Source organism: Tribolium castaneum, chromosome 9 (assembly GCF_031307605.1).
Source record: "Tribolium castaneum strain GA2 chromosome 9, icTriCast1.1, whole genome shotgun sequence".
Classification (NCBI taxonomy): Eukaryota; Metazoa; Arthropoda; class Insecta; order Coleoptera; family Tenebrionidae; genus Tribolium; species Tribolium castaneum.
This window is the reverse complement of record NC_087402.1, coordinates 7,013,769-7,029,964: the sequence shown is the minus strand read 5'-3', so window position 1 is coordinate 7,029,964 and position 16,196 is coordinate 7,013,769. Positions and strand designations below refer to the sequence as shown.

General features: G+C 37.4%; 2 protein-coding genes across 4 annotated transcripts in view; one reads left to right on the top strand and one right to left on the bottom strand.

The window, feature by feature from the left end:
• The window catches only part of Fas2 (Fasciclin 2), a 68,141-nt gene that overhangs the window by 5,812 nt on the left and 46,133 nt on the right, over positions 1–16,196 (top strand). The window lies entirely within an intron of this gene.
• LOC107397786 (tetra-peptide repeat homeobox protein 1) lies at positions 3,598–4,706 on the bottom strand. The gene is made up of 2 exons (XM_015979255.2): positions 4,392–4,706; positions 3,598–4,343 (listed from the first exon to the last, which is right to left on the bottom strand). Exons 1-2 carry the CDS (start codon positions 4,404–4,406, stop codon positions 3,747–3,749), a joined length of 612 nt encoding a protein of 203 aa, XP_015834741.1. The 5' UTR covers positions 4,407–4,706; the 3' UTR covers positions 3,598–3,746.

Here is a 16,196-nt window from a genome sequence, read left to right as displayed (position 1 = left end):
TCTTGTAATTTTTGTATCGACAGATTACCAATAAAGCACTTGGCATCTGGCGCAGATTCGGTCTCTAATTCACCACTTCTGTGATGAATATTATCGATTCGTGTTTATTAAAAAGGATGGTCCTTTGTGGACCGAAATTCATAACTTCATCGATTAGAGCTCGCCATTAGTCCATTTCCCTGGCTGCAGTAATTAACGCGATAATGTGGCCGGGATTAAATGGGACAGGTGAGATGGCTTAGCCGAGATTTGGAGGAAAGAAGGAAATGCAAATTTTCCACCGGTCACTGGCCGCACAATACACTTCGAGCTCGACCTCTGCCGTTTAATTATATCTCCTCCTATAATTATATCTCGGTGCATCTGTCATTTGTTAAGAGTGTACTTTCGGCTTCTGTTCCCTGTATGCGTCACCAATCTTGGACAAAAACAGACTTCCTTTTACATTGAACTTAATCTAGTTTGATAGGTGTCATCGAGCGGATGTTGACTTCGTCTTGAGAGGATTGTCTTACTTTCGTTCGGCCTCGTTTAATTTGCATCAATAGGACGCCGGTTTGGGGGAAAAGTTGTACACAGTTGTCTTAACACTTAGAAACACTAGTTCAAAACTAATATTTCCCGTCTGATATTAGAGATAAATCGGGAGTTTCCCCTCTGATGCATGGGATGATTTTAACTGTCAACAACACTTGTTTTCAGCTGTGTGGAAACAAGTCCTAGTAAAAACAAACTGTTTTATTGCTTTAATTACTCGTTTCCGTTTAATTCTATTAAACTGTTTAAATTAGGAGGAATTTCTTAATTATTCATTCTATAATTTTAAATGGGAGGCCGCGTTTGAAGAGGTGGTGCTCCACCAAAGTTACGTTTTAATTATTAGACCGACTTTATCACATTCACTGGATAAAAAATTATATAAAAGGGTTTACCATTAATTAAAACAAAGAATTCATTAAAACATGAAAAACTTTTCTCATTATACGCGTGAGAGATAACGGGGAAAAGAAGAAACAGAAGTAACAAATATTTTGTACATTCACTGTTTTAATTATCCTTGATAATTAATTTACTGATTCAGAGTCTGAGTCATTGATTTTTAGGCGAATCAAGCGCGTAATGAGACCCTTGCAATACGAAAGATAACTTTTCCTCGTTTCTTTCATTAGCAAGTGAAGATTAGGCTTAGACATCTTTCCCTCCGTATCTCGTAGTTAAGACGTTCAGTCGTGTTCTCAGTAATTGGACTATAAAAAAAGACATAAATGTTGCATCCAGACAGGTAAGGGCAAAATAAGTACACAAAGGGGGCGGAAAAGCTCCGTCGGGGGTTGCACTAACGGTCACATTATACGCTTGCTCGCTGCCCTTCAAATTACTTCACTCAGTAACGCTTGAAAATTTCGACAAAACGCCAAATATTTATTTAACCGTTCGGATCTTAACCAGAGCCGGGCTCTTAAAAATATATACAAGCCAGATGGTCGGAAGGGGTGCTTTTAACCGGTGGCGTATCTCGACAAAAGACGGTAATGTGCACCTACACTTGACTTTTCGGATTTTCAGGAAGGAGATAACTCCTGAATTCCGGAATGTATGGCTAGTGCTGAGACAAATAGGGGGAAGTGTACGCCGGTAAATCTGTTCCGAAGAGTATAGGCCCATAACAGAGGGTTTTAAACGCTTTGTAGTTTTTTAAAGTTCTCTCGACCGAAATATTTACACTTTGAACTTGGGAGCGAGAGTGATTTAAAATTAGCTTGACAGTATTAATAGCGCATTTTGTCCAAAGTTTGACGAACTTTGGACGTGATATTAATATTAATCTGTTGCTGAACACACGAAACAACTTAATGTTTGACATCTGTTGGGTTGTTTTAGGAATTTCACACGGATTTGGCCGTGTGTTGCGAACTTTTCAAGCTTTGCCCGATTGTCTCTAGAACCCAAACAAGGGTTTAGCACGGAAGCGCTAGTTTTAATTACTCTAAAACATCCACAATGGACTCGGGCCGAGTTTAAATAATCTTTACGGAAATTGAAAAGCAAAGATTGAAATACGCAGATTACATCTGTCGGTCTCATGGTCATATTTCGTTTGGCCTTTTTTTGTTTCAGGTCTGACAAACCGCCGCTCGGAAAATGATATTTAAATAATCTAATTCCCTGCAGTGACTATATTTCAGAAAAGTTCCGGCGACGAAACGCCGCCGTAATTTATTATATTCCATATTTTAGTGCCTAAATTGGGATTTAAACATCGAGATTTTTCCCCTGTTCAAGCTGCCAAATGCTATCTGCGTGAATAATCGTTTGTGTTATTTACCCCTTTCCGGTAAAAAATGCAATTCCAATAAAGCGCGTGTCAGAATTTATTTTCAATTAGTTAAACCTGAAAGGGTGGATTTGGTCGGGTTTATTGGGTCGTGACGCAGTTTGTTTTTAGCTATTTTAGCGAATCTGTGTCTAATTTAAAAGACACCTTTACAATGTTTAAGGCTTTGTGTATGGTAATTTGCTGGGATGTAATTTCATAAAGCGAATTGGAGGGCTATGAAATTAAATTTTACGAAATTGTAAGGTAATCCTGGGGGAATCGTCCAGAGCTTCGCTGCCGAATAGTAAAGTAAACTGAAAGAATTCGACTCGAGTCGATAAACAGACAACTATTTTTGCGCCAATCTAAATAGGTTCTTATCTCGGACGTCAAGTTGAAAAATTATTTAAAGTGTCGTTAAAATTGAATCAATCACGTGGATTTTGCTAGACAAGCATCGAGTTTCATTACATTCACTCACCTTCCTGTTTTTTCGAGGCGGTGGTCTTTAGGACGTTTTAATATACGTCTTTGGTGTCCGATTTCCACCGCCTTTTTATTGTTTGCTTTTACGTGGTTGAATTCTATTAAACATTAAAGTTTGTGCGCTTTGTTTGTTGGTTTTGGGTCAAACGCCCATTGTTAGACCCATGTGAAGTGAATTCTCATGTTGGGTTAAACGACTACGTGTCGTTTTTTCAGGTATTGTGGCGACAAAATGGAAGTTTATAAATCATTCGGGGGCGTTTACCCGAATTTTTCGACGGTTTGTAATAAATTTCCGGGCAAGATGTAATTTCACCCACCACATGCTTGCTTAAATGTGAATTAAGGCCCGCATTATTGCCAACTAATTGTATCTAAATGAGTAACTGGATTCGCTGAACGCGTTTCTTGTTTCATTTTTCGAGGGTTGAAAATTCTTCCCCTTCACTGAAGAATTTCATAAATTTGTGGAATTGCTTGTGCAATATGATGCTGCGGCCACTACACGCAAAGATGGAATCGATTTGGGGTCGGTATGGATTTTGGTGTGTATTAGCTGAAATATCTGTCAAGTGAAGAATTGACGATGTTTTTTCCCTCGTTTTCAATCCAAGGGTTGTTTCAGTTTTTAAATAACGCTGTCACTTGATTATGCCATGATCTAATTTATTAGGAAACCTTTGAAATGTTGTGACGCCGTATCTTGTGGACATAAAAGTAATTTAATCATCAGAGGGGTGAAAAATAATATCAATTTACTCTTGAAGGGTTTCCTATTATTCTTACTCGAATCGTGACGAAATTATCAAATCAAATTTATTGACAGTACGAAAACTACAAGCTAAAAGTAACTAGAATATCACAAATAATACAAATGATACAAATGAGGTACCTACAATGAGAAATGGGCGAAAAAAATGAGACAATAACAATAACCGATCGATCAGTGCTTGGAGCTGGTACCAAAGTGGTGGTCCCCAATGGACACGCTGGAGTAGCTGTACCCTCCTCCATGTCCTCCCCCAATCCCGTGTCCTCCATCAAAACCTCCTCCTCCTCCTCCGCCAATATTGACGGGTTCTGGGACCGGTACCACGATAGTTTGTGGTACCCTCACTGGGAAAGGTTGAGGAACCGTGACGGGATAGGGCTGTGGTACCGGTACTTCAACTGGTACTTGGTACGGAACTTGAACCGGGACTTGGACAGGGACTGGCACAGGTCTGTTCACAGTTACAGTATACGGACGTGGTACTTCCACAGGTCTTGGGACAGGAACTGGTACTTGAACAGCTCGTGGTACTTCAACTTGATAAGGAGCTGGTACTGGCACTGGTACGGGTCTGGTGACTGTCACTGGATACGGCTGTGGTACCGGAACTGGTACTTGCTGACTGATGGTGCTGACAGTGGCGCCGCCCCCAAGACCACCACCACCAAAACCGCCCCCATGTCCACCCCCGTGGCCAAAACTCTCAATTCCACGCTTTTCTGTCTTTTTTTCATCAGCGAGACAAGTCGCAACGACGAGGAAAATTGCCTTTGAGGGTTTCAATTAATTTTTGGTTTAAATGAGTCGGGGACTTACCACTAAAGACTTCATTTCGTGCAAACAGGAAACACTGATGATTTTTTAACCGGATTGTGTGATTTATACAATTTCTCCTACTCTACTAGAATTATCCCTGTTTTAACTTTCACGTCCAGATGATCCCAAGAATTTGCACAAGGCTTCAAGCGTGGATAAGTATCCGGTCATTTGTTGAATATATTAATTAGTGCACTAGACTGCAAAATTCGATGTTACGCAAAAATAGAGGATAAATTTATTCCAGACGAACAATAATGTGCATTTAACAGTCTTTACTAATTTTATATTCATTCGTTGGTTGCGATGTGCTCGAAAACTAATTTTCCTGATTCAAAATATTGATTGTGTGGAGTGAAACGAAAATCATTTAATATTTACGTAACATGAAACGTAATAAATTAATAATAAATTACGTTTATCAGAATCCGTTTCCTTCTAGTCAATAGAGCACGACATTTACGTCTATTCATTAGAAATATATATTTCCCAATGTTTCTTCAACTGGTGATGTGCATCTAAAACGCATTCTGTTCCTCAGTTGCATCAACGTGTTCTCAATTGAAATTGTGGAAGGAAGAGGACTTTCCACAGCATTTTATTTTTATTTTTTTAACGACAGTTTCCTGCAATAAACCTGCGTATTTCCCGAGTAACATCCTTTTTGTGGTTGCATTAATACAAAAAATTTTCAGGCTCATTTTTACTCGTGGACCACCTGTACAATTGCAATAATTCACCTAAAACGCAAATGCTTTCAATTCAAAGGTCGGCGAATTAGCACGAGGAAACATTTTCTTCCACTTTTTTTCAATTTAATTCTCTAATTTTTCACCAGATTCCATCAAAAAATACCGGGTGTATAAGTTAACTAAAGTTTGAAGTTATGTTTCACCTTTATGTTCATCTCTTTTTCTCTCAAAATAAAAAGTACGTTTACAATTTGGCGCCTTTACGTACTTTTACATTTTTGCCGCATTATTTTCTTATTTCTCCCATTTTTATGCTCCGCTTTACTTTTATACGTCTATGTGTTCCCTCAATCACTCATTCTTGTTTAGGTGTTGGTTCACTTACCTTTTCTATACTTTTTTCATAGAAAAATTGTTATTCCTGATCCGGGTTCGAACCCCCGACCTCCCCCGTCGTAAGTGGCGCTTATACCACTAGGCCACCAGGCCCTAGGTACTGACCGTCTTTTGCAGATATTTTAACACAAACTTTTCAAATAGATCAACATTACAAACTATGTAATTGCAAGAATTCACCTAAAACGCAAATACTTTCAGTTCAAAAGTCAGCGAATTAGCACGAGAAAACATTTTCTTCCACTTTTTTTCAATTTAATTCTCTGATTTTTCACTAGATTCCATCAAAAAATACCGGGCGTTTAAGTCAACTAAAGTGTGAAGTTATGTTTCACCTTTATGTTCATCTCTTTTTCTCTCAAAACAAAAAGTACGTTTACAATTTGGCGCCTTTACGTACTTTTACATTTTTGTCGTATTATTTTCTTATTTCTGTCAGTTTTATGCTCCGCTTTACTTTTATACGCTTATGTGTTCTTTCAATCTCTTATTTTTGTTTACGTGTTGTTTCCTTACCTTTTCTATACTTTTTTTCATAGAAAAATTGTTACACCTGATCCGGGTTCGAACCCCCGACCTCCACCGCCGAAAGTGGCGCTTATACCACTGGGCCACCGGGCCCCAGGTCTGATCGTCTTTTGCAGATATTTTAACACAAACTTTTTAAATAAATCAACATTACAAACTATTATTAAGACTGTATGAGAAAATCCGGGATATAATGTTTAACTCACCGCGTAATGATTTTTTTCACAGCCAGTGAAAACATTACGACCTAATAACAGTGTTGCGGCAACGCATTTAATAAATTTTAAATAATTATTCCCGTTTCTGCAAGCCTGGCCGATTAATCATCGGAATTAGTGACTTTCATTAAATTTTGCTTGTTATCTCTTCAATTCTGTTGTTTTACGTAATTTTACCCGCGAGTCTACTTAGAGTAATGCAAAAATAATTAGATTTCGGCCGAGTGCGAGGGATGCAGTGGCCGTCTATAGAAATGACAATTTAATGAGCGACTTCATGATTAAGTACCGCTGCTGATGGAAATGAAGAGTCGGTCCTGAAACGCGAAATTTACAAGTACAAATTATACAGCGGGGTTGTTGTTTGGGGTGACTTTTTGACGCTTCGACAACCATCTTTAATGACGGCCGTCACACGCAGGAAATGTTTAATCGCGAAGAGGCAACGACAATTAATCGCAATTTTAATACGGACGAAATGTCTGGATGGGAGGTCAGCCACAATTGCTTTCCGCTGATTTACGTGGAATCTGATTAATTTTAACCAGATAAACTCCTGTTGACACAACCAGCGCTTTACAATTTAAACCGGATTAGTGCGCCGGCACTGAAATAATAAAGCAATTATCGTCAATCATAATTAAAACACATCGACTTCTTCCCGGACATCACTACCTGTTGCCATTTTTCTGATCACACACTTGCAGAGAAAGCCATTTTTTGTGATTAATAGCAGACAGGTCATTTTTATGCCTTGCCGGAACAAAGAAAGCTCAAATATTAAACTCATAAATAAGAAATTTTAAACTCAAATAATATATCAAACTTGCAACGAGAGACAGACGTTCCTTTAATAAAAGCGAATCGATAGTTATGGAAAAATTCGCGACAAGAAACTTCACCCTTCGTAGGAAAATTATCTTCCTGGACCTGGCGGTGATGTGAAAAAGAAACATGTTCGTAAGTTTTTCTGTGATGATGACTCGCAACATGTGGTAAAACCGAGGGAAAGCTTTCAAAATATTTCGCCAAAAGTTAACCGCTAACAGTCAACACCATTAAGCTTGGAAAGGTATCATCGAGCCTCTGTATGAATGTTCATAGCAAAAGGTTTTTTCTTTGATTAGTTCGATGGAAAAGTTTGAAAGCTTCTTGTGATATGGCTGGCAATGCACTCCAATAACTCGCCAGCATGTGACGACGAAAATTGGAAAATATTTATAAACATCGTAACTAAATTTTAATGAGTTGCGAAATTGCAGTAGTTCACTACTAGTAACATGGTTTTTTGATCAGTTGGTCAATGCTTTTATTTCTTCCTCTCTTATGTTTCATTGCCGATCTCTGTTATCTTTTATTCACCCTCGATCAATTTTAACTTACTCCTGCTTTTATCACTCATAAATCAGCGAAATTCACTTATCCGACTGGAGGAACATTTTTCACATAAAAAATTAGGTTCCCGTTATTTGTTTTATTTATGAATCACCTGTATACGTCTGTAGAATTTCTTGTAAAATTTTCTTATTTTTTGTTAATAATAACTCCTGTTTCCATAGCCTCATTTTAAATTTGATGACTCCCTTATTCCAGTTCTTATATTTTATCTTTATGTTCTTTCCTCCATTCCCGCTTCCGGTCGTTATGCCTTCTTTGGAAAGAGGCACCCTTTTCGCATTGAACTTGTTTGCGCAGATCGGATTTGTTCCAAAGCGAATATTTTTGTATTTGTGAGATTTGGCTAATAATAATTCTCTAATCGCGTTATCCCAACTCGGAAAAAGTCGGTGGCAATCGGCTTATATAATATTTTAGAGTTGCGGTTAATCCCCGAGGGCAGTGTATTAATAGCCGGCGTCTGCGCGCCCCCGAAAACGTTAAATTCACCTACCAACCCCCGTAGGGCTAATCAACTGTTCGCCGCTATGTTCTAAACCGGAACAATTTCCCCATCGCTTTACCCGACCGGAAATATCCTGTGTTTAGGAAGTGTTAGTAATAGTATGCGACTTGTATATGACCGCCTGGAGGTAAGGTTTTACCGTGTTAAGGCTCTCTAATCGCCGTCTGTCACATCGTTTAAGCGACATATTATTCTGATAGCGTCTTTGTTTGACGACCAGAGTTCGTTAATGGTGGAGGAACCGCCATATCATTGCACGTACAGGACAGATCAAGGCTTGGATTGACGGAATAATGCATAATTGAGAAACCACAAGGATTAACAATGCATTTTTTAAATTGATTTATTTATTTTGGAATTCAACATTTTTTACCAATTACTTTGGACAACAAATTTTATCTGATTTATTTATTTTTTTAAATCATATCCAAATTAATTTTATTTTATACAGTGGATAATAACAACAAAAACATTTTTTTTTGTAACACTTCAGGTTTTGTAGAAAATAAAATAATTTTATTACTCCATGCATTTCTATGCTAATTAAATGAGTATACAGGGTGTTGGGGAATAGCTTAACAATATTTCATACGTGAATTTGTCATAATCAGACGAGCCCTTATATCATTTTTCCAAGAAGAACTTTTTATTACTCCACTTGTTGAGAGCCACTGTGTAGTTTATTAACAGTGATTTTTTCATTAAACATGGAAATGTTGGCGCATGGACGTTTTGAGAATTTTTAAATAGTGTTGCTAGTATGTATGGGTTCGAATCCCGGTTCTGGCAAAAAAAATGTGTTTTTTTTTTAAATGTAATATAACAAAACTGAAATTGAAATAAAAGAATGATGTGGTGGACCAAGAAGTATTTAGCCTTCGTTGTTTTGTCAATAATATTAAAATTCACCCTAATTTTTATAATTCTAATTCAGCTGTTCTCAAAATTTGGGACTTTAATTTCAGAACAATTTTTTCGGAAAATTGTATTTTCGATTTACATAAATTTTTCTTAATCAATTCATTTGTCATTCTTTATCTATTTTCATTTTTTTTATTTGTAGTTTAGTAAAAGAAAATACGCTCACATACAAGAAGGTTTAAGAAAGATTTATAAAAATATTTCATAATTTTTTTCAGAGACCGGCTACTGCTTGAGTACATTTTTAGAATTTGCATAAAAAAGTACATAAAAGACACGTACTAGACATTAAAAAAGAAATCATATTGACCACTGTTATTTTTAATGCATGAGAATGAATGAGAAAAGTGCCAGAAAATTTTCCACGAGATTTTATATTCAATATACAAGCTTAGAAAAAGGTCTTAGATGCATGAAAGGAAATATACACGTAAACAAATAGAAGAATTTCTTGCACGTTATGTTAGGAAAACGATTTAAACTAGAGAATGATTTAAAAGATACAAAAAATAAAATTAACACTTCCTTTTAAATAAGGGCAAAATATTCAGGAGTAAATTAGGTGCAATTTCGGAATGTGAAAAATGCGTGGTGTTTCGTCTCCCCTTTATTTTTCTTTTTGTGGGTATTGCCGGCGGGTTATGGGTGTATTTCGGTTAATCTTGCGGGCGGTTGCGAATTAAGGTGTAAACCGAGAAGTAATAAAGTTTGGTTAAGCTTGACAAGGCAGATATTTCCCTCCCTTACAAAGTACCTGCATGTTCACTAAAATCACTTGATATATAACTTGGAGTGAGTTATTTATGGTCACGGGTAATGGTGATATCATGTCTCCAAGGACGCTGAAAATTTTCAATGAAATCCCCTAATTGGACAATTTTAGTTACCCCTTCGAAAATAAATAACCGGAAATTTATTTGTCTTATCGTAAGATTCGCGCGGGTTAGTTACACAGCGGTTTTGAACAGAACGTGTTTCGAAAACTTAGTGGTTATATGGATAGATTCTTGGGGCAGGAGAGTGTACCATTATCATCAAAAAAGGCCGGTCGTCGACATTCGCGACGAGGGGATGTCGAGTGCAAACTTAACAATGTTATGAATCTTTGGGATCTTCTATTTCGATCACCTTTGATGGCAGTGGAGCAAATTTATGTTTAGCGCTCTTGAGACTTTAATTTTGTAATAACCCAATGGCCTGATATTAAATTTGGCGTTCTTGGCACCGAACGCGTGTTTATGGCAGCGGAAATGTTATATGATGGTTTTGGTAATTTTATATTAACCGCTCCACCACCCTGCAGGGTTTAGTTAAATGTGTTATCAATATTAATTAATTTGTTTCACAAATAGTAGCAGAAACCCCACCACAAACGATATTTGATATCTGACGGTGACATTGAAAAACCCTAAATTTACATTGTCATCATCTCGAATTTCACTCCACCCTCGAATAAAAAACCAACCTAAATATTTATATTGCTTACCTCGCACCCCCTTCAATATGCTTCGGGGCGATGATATCCCGTACGCGAGGGATGATATTAAAATGAAACTTTATTCTTATTATGACACCATCAATATTCTTTTATTTTAGTTATGTTAATATCTACGATGCAATTTTCCGCACGATTTTCTACTCGATGCGCGCACTTGTATCGATTTCTGCCAGCTTCTCTGCTCTTCACTGCAACTCACTAATGTCTCATACTTTAGCGACTTCGCTTTTCGGCAAGGCAAAGAACGAGCCAACCTGTGCAATAATTAACTTTTTTCACAACAGATTTTTCTTCAAGTATAGTTCAGTATTTGCAATTAACGCTTCCAGGCTCGTCGCTCGTATTTTTTTACAAAAATATTAGTTATTTAATAACTAGTTTGTTAATGAAGGCGATTAATAAACAAAACGGTTTAAAGCACGAACGAGCGATGGTGAGTGAGTGCCTTTAATAGTTGAATTTATTATCCGCCCATTAACGAACGAGTTTATTACAATGTTTTATCCTTGATCGTAAACTTTTTTTTACAAATCAAAACCAATTTCCATCTTTTTCATCGCACAATACCAACAATTACAAATTACAATTTCCAAAACATCCAAAACGATTTAAACGTTAATGTAAATCCTGACGTTCAGAACATAAACAATTTATCTATTTCGTTCTTAAATTTGAACAATTGTAATATTAATAATGTTATTAAAAATAGCCAATAGTACAGTGCGTTCAAAAAGTCTTAAGATCAACTCTTGCCGTGAAATTTTGAACATACATTGTTTTCTTACGATTACTACATACGAAAATACTGGTGTTTGAAAAAATCGATAGTAGCGTGTTTGACACTTCAACAGAATAAAACGATAATCTATCAAAGACAATAAAAATCTGTCAATCTAAATTCCACAGCAAGAGTTGATCTAAAGATTTTTTGAACGTACCGTATATTAATATACGAGTTTTATAAGACGTTCTATCGGCACGAATGGTTTTGAAGCACGACGAAGGAGTGCTCCAAAAGAATGAGTGTTACAACTAAATGTTGTAAAACGAGTGTAATACACTATTTTTTCTACTTTCTGTTTTGGTTGTTTGTTTTTGTTTAGTTTAACTTATCAAAATCTGTTCAAACTATTTTCTCTTAATTTTGGTAATTATTTGGGCTTTATTAATAAACGACTTGACCCTCATGCCAGATTACACACTAAATTACAATAATGACCTAACGCAGCACTGCCAATACAACTCCTAAAAATTTGCTAAAAGGAGTTCCTTTTTGTGAAACTACTGTATTTCTGTTAATACAGTTAATAGACGGTCAACGAAACATAAATTAATCTTTAACAAAGGATTTTTTCCAGAATTTAGCTCGGGTTAATGTTTTTAAACCACAAAGATCTAGCCGCTTTGGGCAGTAATAAAAGTGTGTTATCCCAATTAGTGTAACGTTACTTTAATGCCCATTGGTATTATCTTGAATTAAAAATAGGGACGTGGAGCTGCCGAGTGTGGGCGATTAAAATATTCAAACTGTCCCCTCCCGGCAATAAACTGGGATCCTTGTCGTGTTTATCGGGCATTTTCGGTTGTATTTTTAAAATTTTCAAATGTTGGTACATATTTATAAAGGACCGATGGAAAACATTGCGAAATGTGTGTATGTGGAAGCGAAAATATGGGTGAATTTGTTCGCAGTTTGATGAGTCATTGTTTTGTTGGTTGCCTATTTTACTAACATTGACACGAGTGAACCCCCGGTTGTTGGGGTGAGGGATGATATTGAAATGAGAGTTATTCTTATTATATTTTCATCCGCATCGTTTTATTTTATCATGAATGATGTAATTTTGTCGCATATCCTGTCATGAATCACTTCGGGTTTATATATTCATAAAAAGGAGATTATGTGCGCGAATGGATGGATTTTTTTGGTCTGTAAACATGTGCTTTTTGGGATCAAGCTTTTCTCTTTCGTTCGCTTTTCTTTCATTTATTATGGAACAGCAATTGATGATCGAGAGATGAAAACGACGGGGACACGCTGAATTATAGATGACTTCCAAGGGGAAAAAAGTGTACGACATAATGGACATGGGATGATATTAAAAATTTCATTACCTGGAGCACGTGATGTTGTTATGCTTTATGAGGCCGTGGTGAATATTTGATTTCGGGATTCCGTGAAAGGAGTTGTAAAGTTTCAATGATGTCAATAAAAATTTACGTTTGGTCGTCTGTTTTAACCCCTTGACCGCTGTAACAACCGGGGTTGGTAATTTGGGGCGTCCCAACTATATTCATAGCATATTTGCGAGTTACGACCGCATGCGACCGCCGCCTTTTGACGGGACACTTCGCGGGAGGGGGTGCAAGGAAAGGGTCGTGCTTTACCCTCTGGATTCGCTTTGATGTGATGCGTTATTCCTGACACGTTCGTCATTTGGCGTCAGTGTCCTCTCCTTGTCGAGGGCTGCATCTCGAAAATGAGGCGGCGTCAGCTTGCAGCCCGGCAAAGATCCGAGAATCTCCGATAAAATCGCGCGTTTTTGCGCTGTCCACTTGTTGGACCAAATCTTAATACGGCGCTATTGATTCACTAATTGAGTTATAAAAGGGGTTGGGTCAAGTCAGGGTTGATGACACGTTGCTTCGGTCTGTACACGTGCTCAGATGAAATCCCGAACATCAGCAACATGGCGAAAAGGGGAGGGTTTTTCCAAAGGGTGCATAAAAATTCGGCGCCGACTACGTGGACAGAATGAGTTATTAGTGCTGAGAGGGTGCAATTTTTCCCATTGTCGATAATATCTGACGCTGTCATTACGGGTAAACACTTGACGGGAATATATTGACAAGTGAGCATTAAGAGTCTTTTATAACCATTACGGTGTTAAATTGCTGACCAACTTTGATGACGTTTTTACGGCTGGAAGTATACGACTTCGACCAGACATTAGTTCTCCAAATGAAACACTCGCAAACTTACACGAGGGTGTGAAACCAATAAACTTTATTTCTACTCTGATTTGATAACCAATTACGACGTGGCAGTGTTTTATATACACTTTTCTCCGACATTCGGGCTTTTTTCGCATAAATATTTCCCGTGTCAATGCCACTCGAATTCGAATAGTTTTCTCTGCAACAAGTGTGAAAATTGAGTGTTTTATGTACGAGACGTAGAAGTTTTTCGTCTCAAAGCGAATGCATCAAACACCCTTCGCATGGGCTGCATACAGAATTTTGTCAAGACGAAATTGACACGAGAGAAAAAAATACTGTAGTCACTATCTTTATTTTGTTATTTTGCAAGTTTTAATGACGCTTTATAAACATAATAAAACCCGTTATTTCATTATTGAATCGTAAAAACAACCCTGTTATTTATTCACCTTGTTTTGTCTGTTGTAGAGAGTTTTTGAGTTAAAAACTGTCTGAAATCAAGCGGCATACATGCTCACCTTTCCGTTCGAAATTAAATTCGCGAATATTTTTTGCAAGTTTCAAATTGCAGTCCAATATTCGCGATATTTACATCCTGGTACACAAATTGAAATAGAAATTTTTCATATGGAATGGGGGCGAGTAACAGTTATTATTGCCTCGTGAAAAATAGCGCTCTTTCGGGATCTGAAGTAAAATGATATACTGGTGTTTAAATCACTCGTGTCAATGCTAATCTTATTAGGTTTCCTATATTGCCTGTTTGAGGTAATCTTCAGCGTAAAATATAGTCAACATCAATGGTAATAAATTTCAAAGGCCTGCGAATATTTTTCATGAAATAACTCAAAAGTCACAAAAAGGCGAAAAAATAACATTTCGTATCGACAACAGATCACTCACCGCGAAAATCTCCTTTCCTATTCATATTTTTTCTGGGGTGTCGCTTCATTTTAGCTTCATTTCTGTCATTTTATTGAAATGTCTGCAGAAAAAACGCGGGTGTGTGCTTAAGGTATAAAATAATTTCACGGTTCAATAATACGCAAAAATAACAATCAATGGGGCGAATGCAACAAAGAAAGAACTTTAAACAAACAGTTCTCCAACAGTTGGTATTTCCTTTAAACATTCAGTGTTTTGTTTGGGTTCGCACGGTTCGTTACACTGCGGAATAATAATATATAGTTTAAAACGGAATTCAAACTCAACATGCACGTAACACACCACTTGCACCAACATTGAAATGTCCTTTTTCCCCGACTTGTTTCCGCAAAGTTGCAAGACACTGAATACACATTCATTTTGCGAATAAATTCTGCATCCCTTCACGTCAAATCAAAGAATCCATTCTGGGAAAATAGAGTCCTTACGCATCATTAATTTTATTTAATAGCGGACCTTCTTCAACTTGATAAATCCAGCATTGGGTGTTAAAATAAAAAATGCACGATCAATCATCGAGTTAATTGGGTTATCGATTCCGCGGGATAAAATTTTGGCCAGTTGCGAAGTTATTTGTAAAAACTGCTGAACAGTGCAGGGGTGCAAAAAGCGATCTGCAAGAATTGAAACAATTCCAAATATTGATTTGGATTAATTAAGTTTACATTTGGGGCGCTATCAGTGTTGGTATTTGCACTGAGAATTAAACGGCGATTGTTGATAATGACAGCCACAAGTCTTTAATTAAATAACACTCCAATTAATTCGTCTTTGCAAAATTGGAATCGGCAAAGTTGGGCTACAGGTGGTTCACCAGTAATTAAATTGACAATACGTGCCTGGTAGTGGATTGAACTGTTTTTTGTTCTTATGACTGAGAAATGTTTGGTTTGTACCAATGACAGTAGGGAGCTCCTCTGTTACACCAATAAAAGTGCTTTTGGGGCGTTTTTTGCATATAAATTCGCGTTCGGTTTTGCGGTTTAGAAATTTATGGAGCAGTTATTTGCCAAGATCGCGATCAAATTTTACAAATTGCGAGTTCTTTGCTTAACTGCAAGTTACATTTCCTCATTTAAGGCTCCTAAGACGCATGCAAAGCAGTCGGAAGCAGTAAATGAAACAAAGTAAAACAACTCTTCCCAAACTATAATCAAATTTTCTTGTAATTTGAATACAAATGCACTTTTTCAAAGGTTTTGTTTGAGTTCCATCTCGGTTGATTTCCATTACAGTTGTCCCGTCGGTTCGGGTTTAGTCCCGTCCTGCGTTAACTTTGTTTGTTGCATCCCCCGTTCTTCGGAGATGTGAAAAACATTGAAGGGAGAGACGCGCATCCGGACATTGCCCTTGGACGGTCCGCTGGAGACGGGGCCGCTTTTATTGCTTACTTCCATGTGGTCTATTAGCTAAATCCACTGTATTCAACTCCATACACGCGCAAACATATTACCGTTTGGTTTATGACTGCTCGAAATCCGCTGTTAATGGATTTTTGCGCGTCCATCGCTGTTTGTTGTTTTCTAGTTATCCGCTTGTTTCTCTTTTTTCGCACGCGGTGCATTATTCAAAAGTGTCAAAACAGTCGGGTGTAGTTTAATGCATTTTTCATTCTCCCTTCACGGGGGCAAAAACTGGAATAAAGGACGAAAATATGCACTTTTACTCGCGCGATAAGGACGCCGCAAGACCAATACACGGCCTTCAAGTTATGAGACACATTTATATGGAAATTCCCGCTTCGCACCCTCCTATTGACATTCT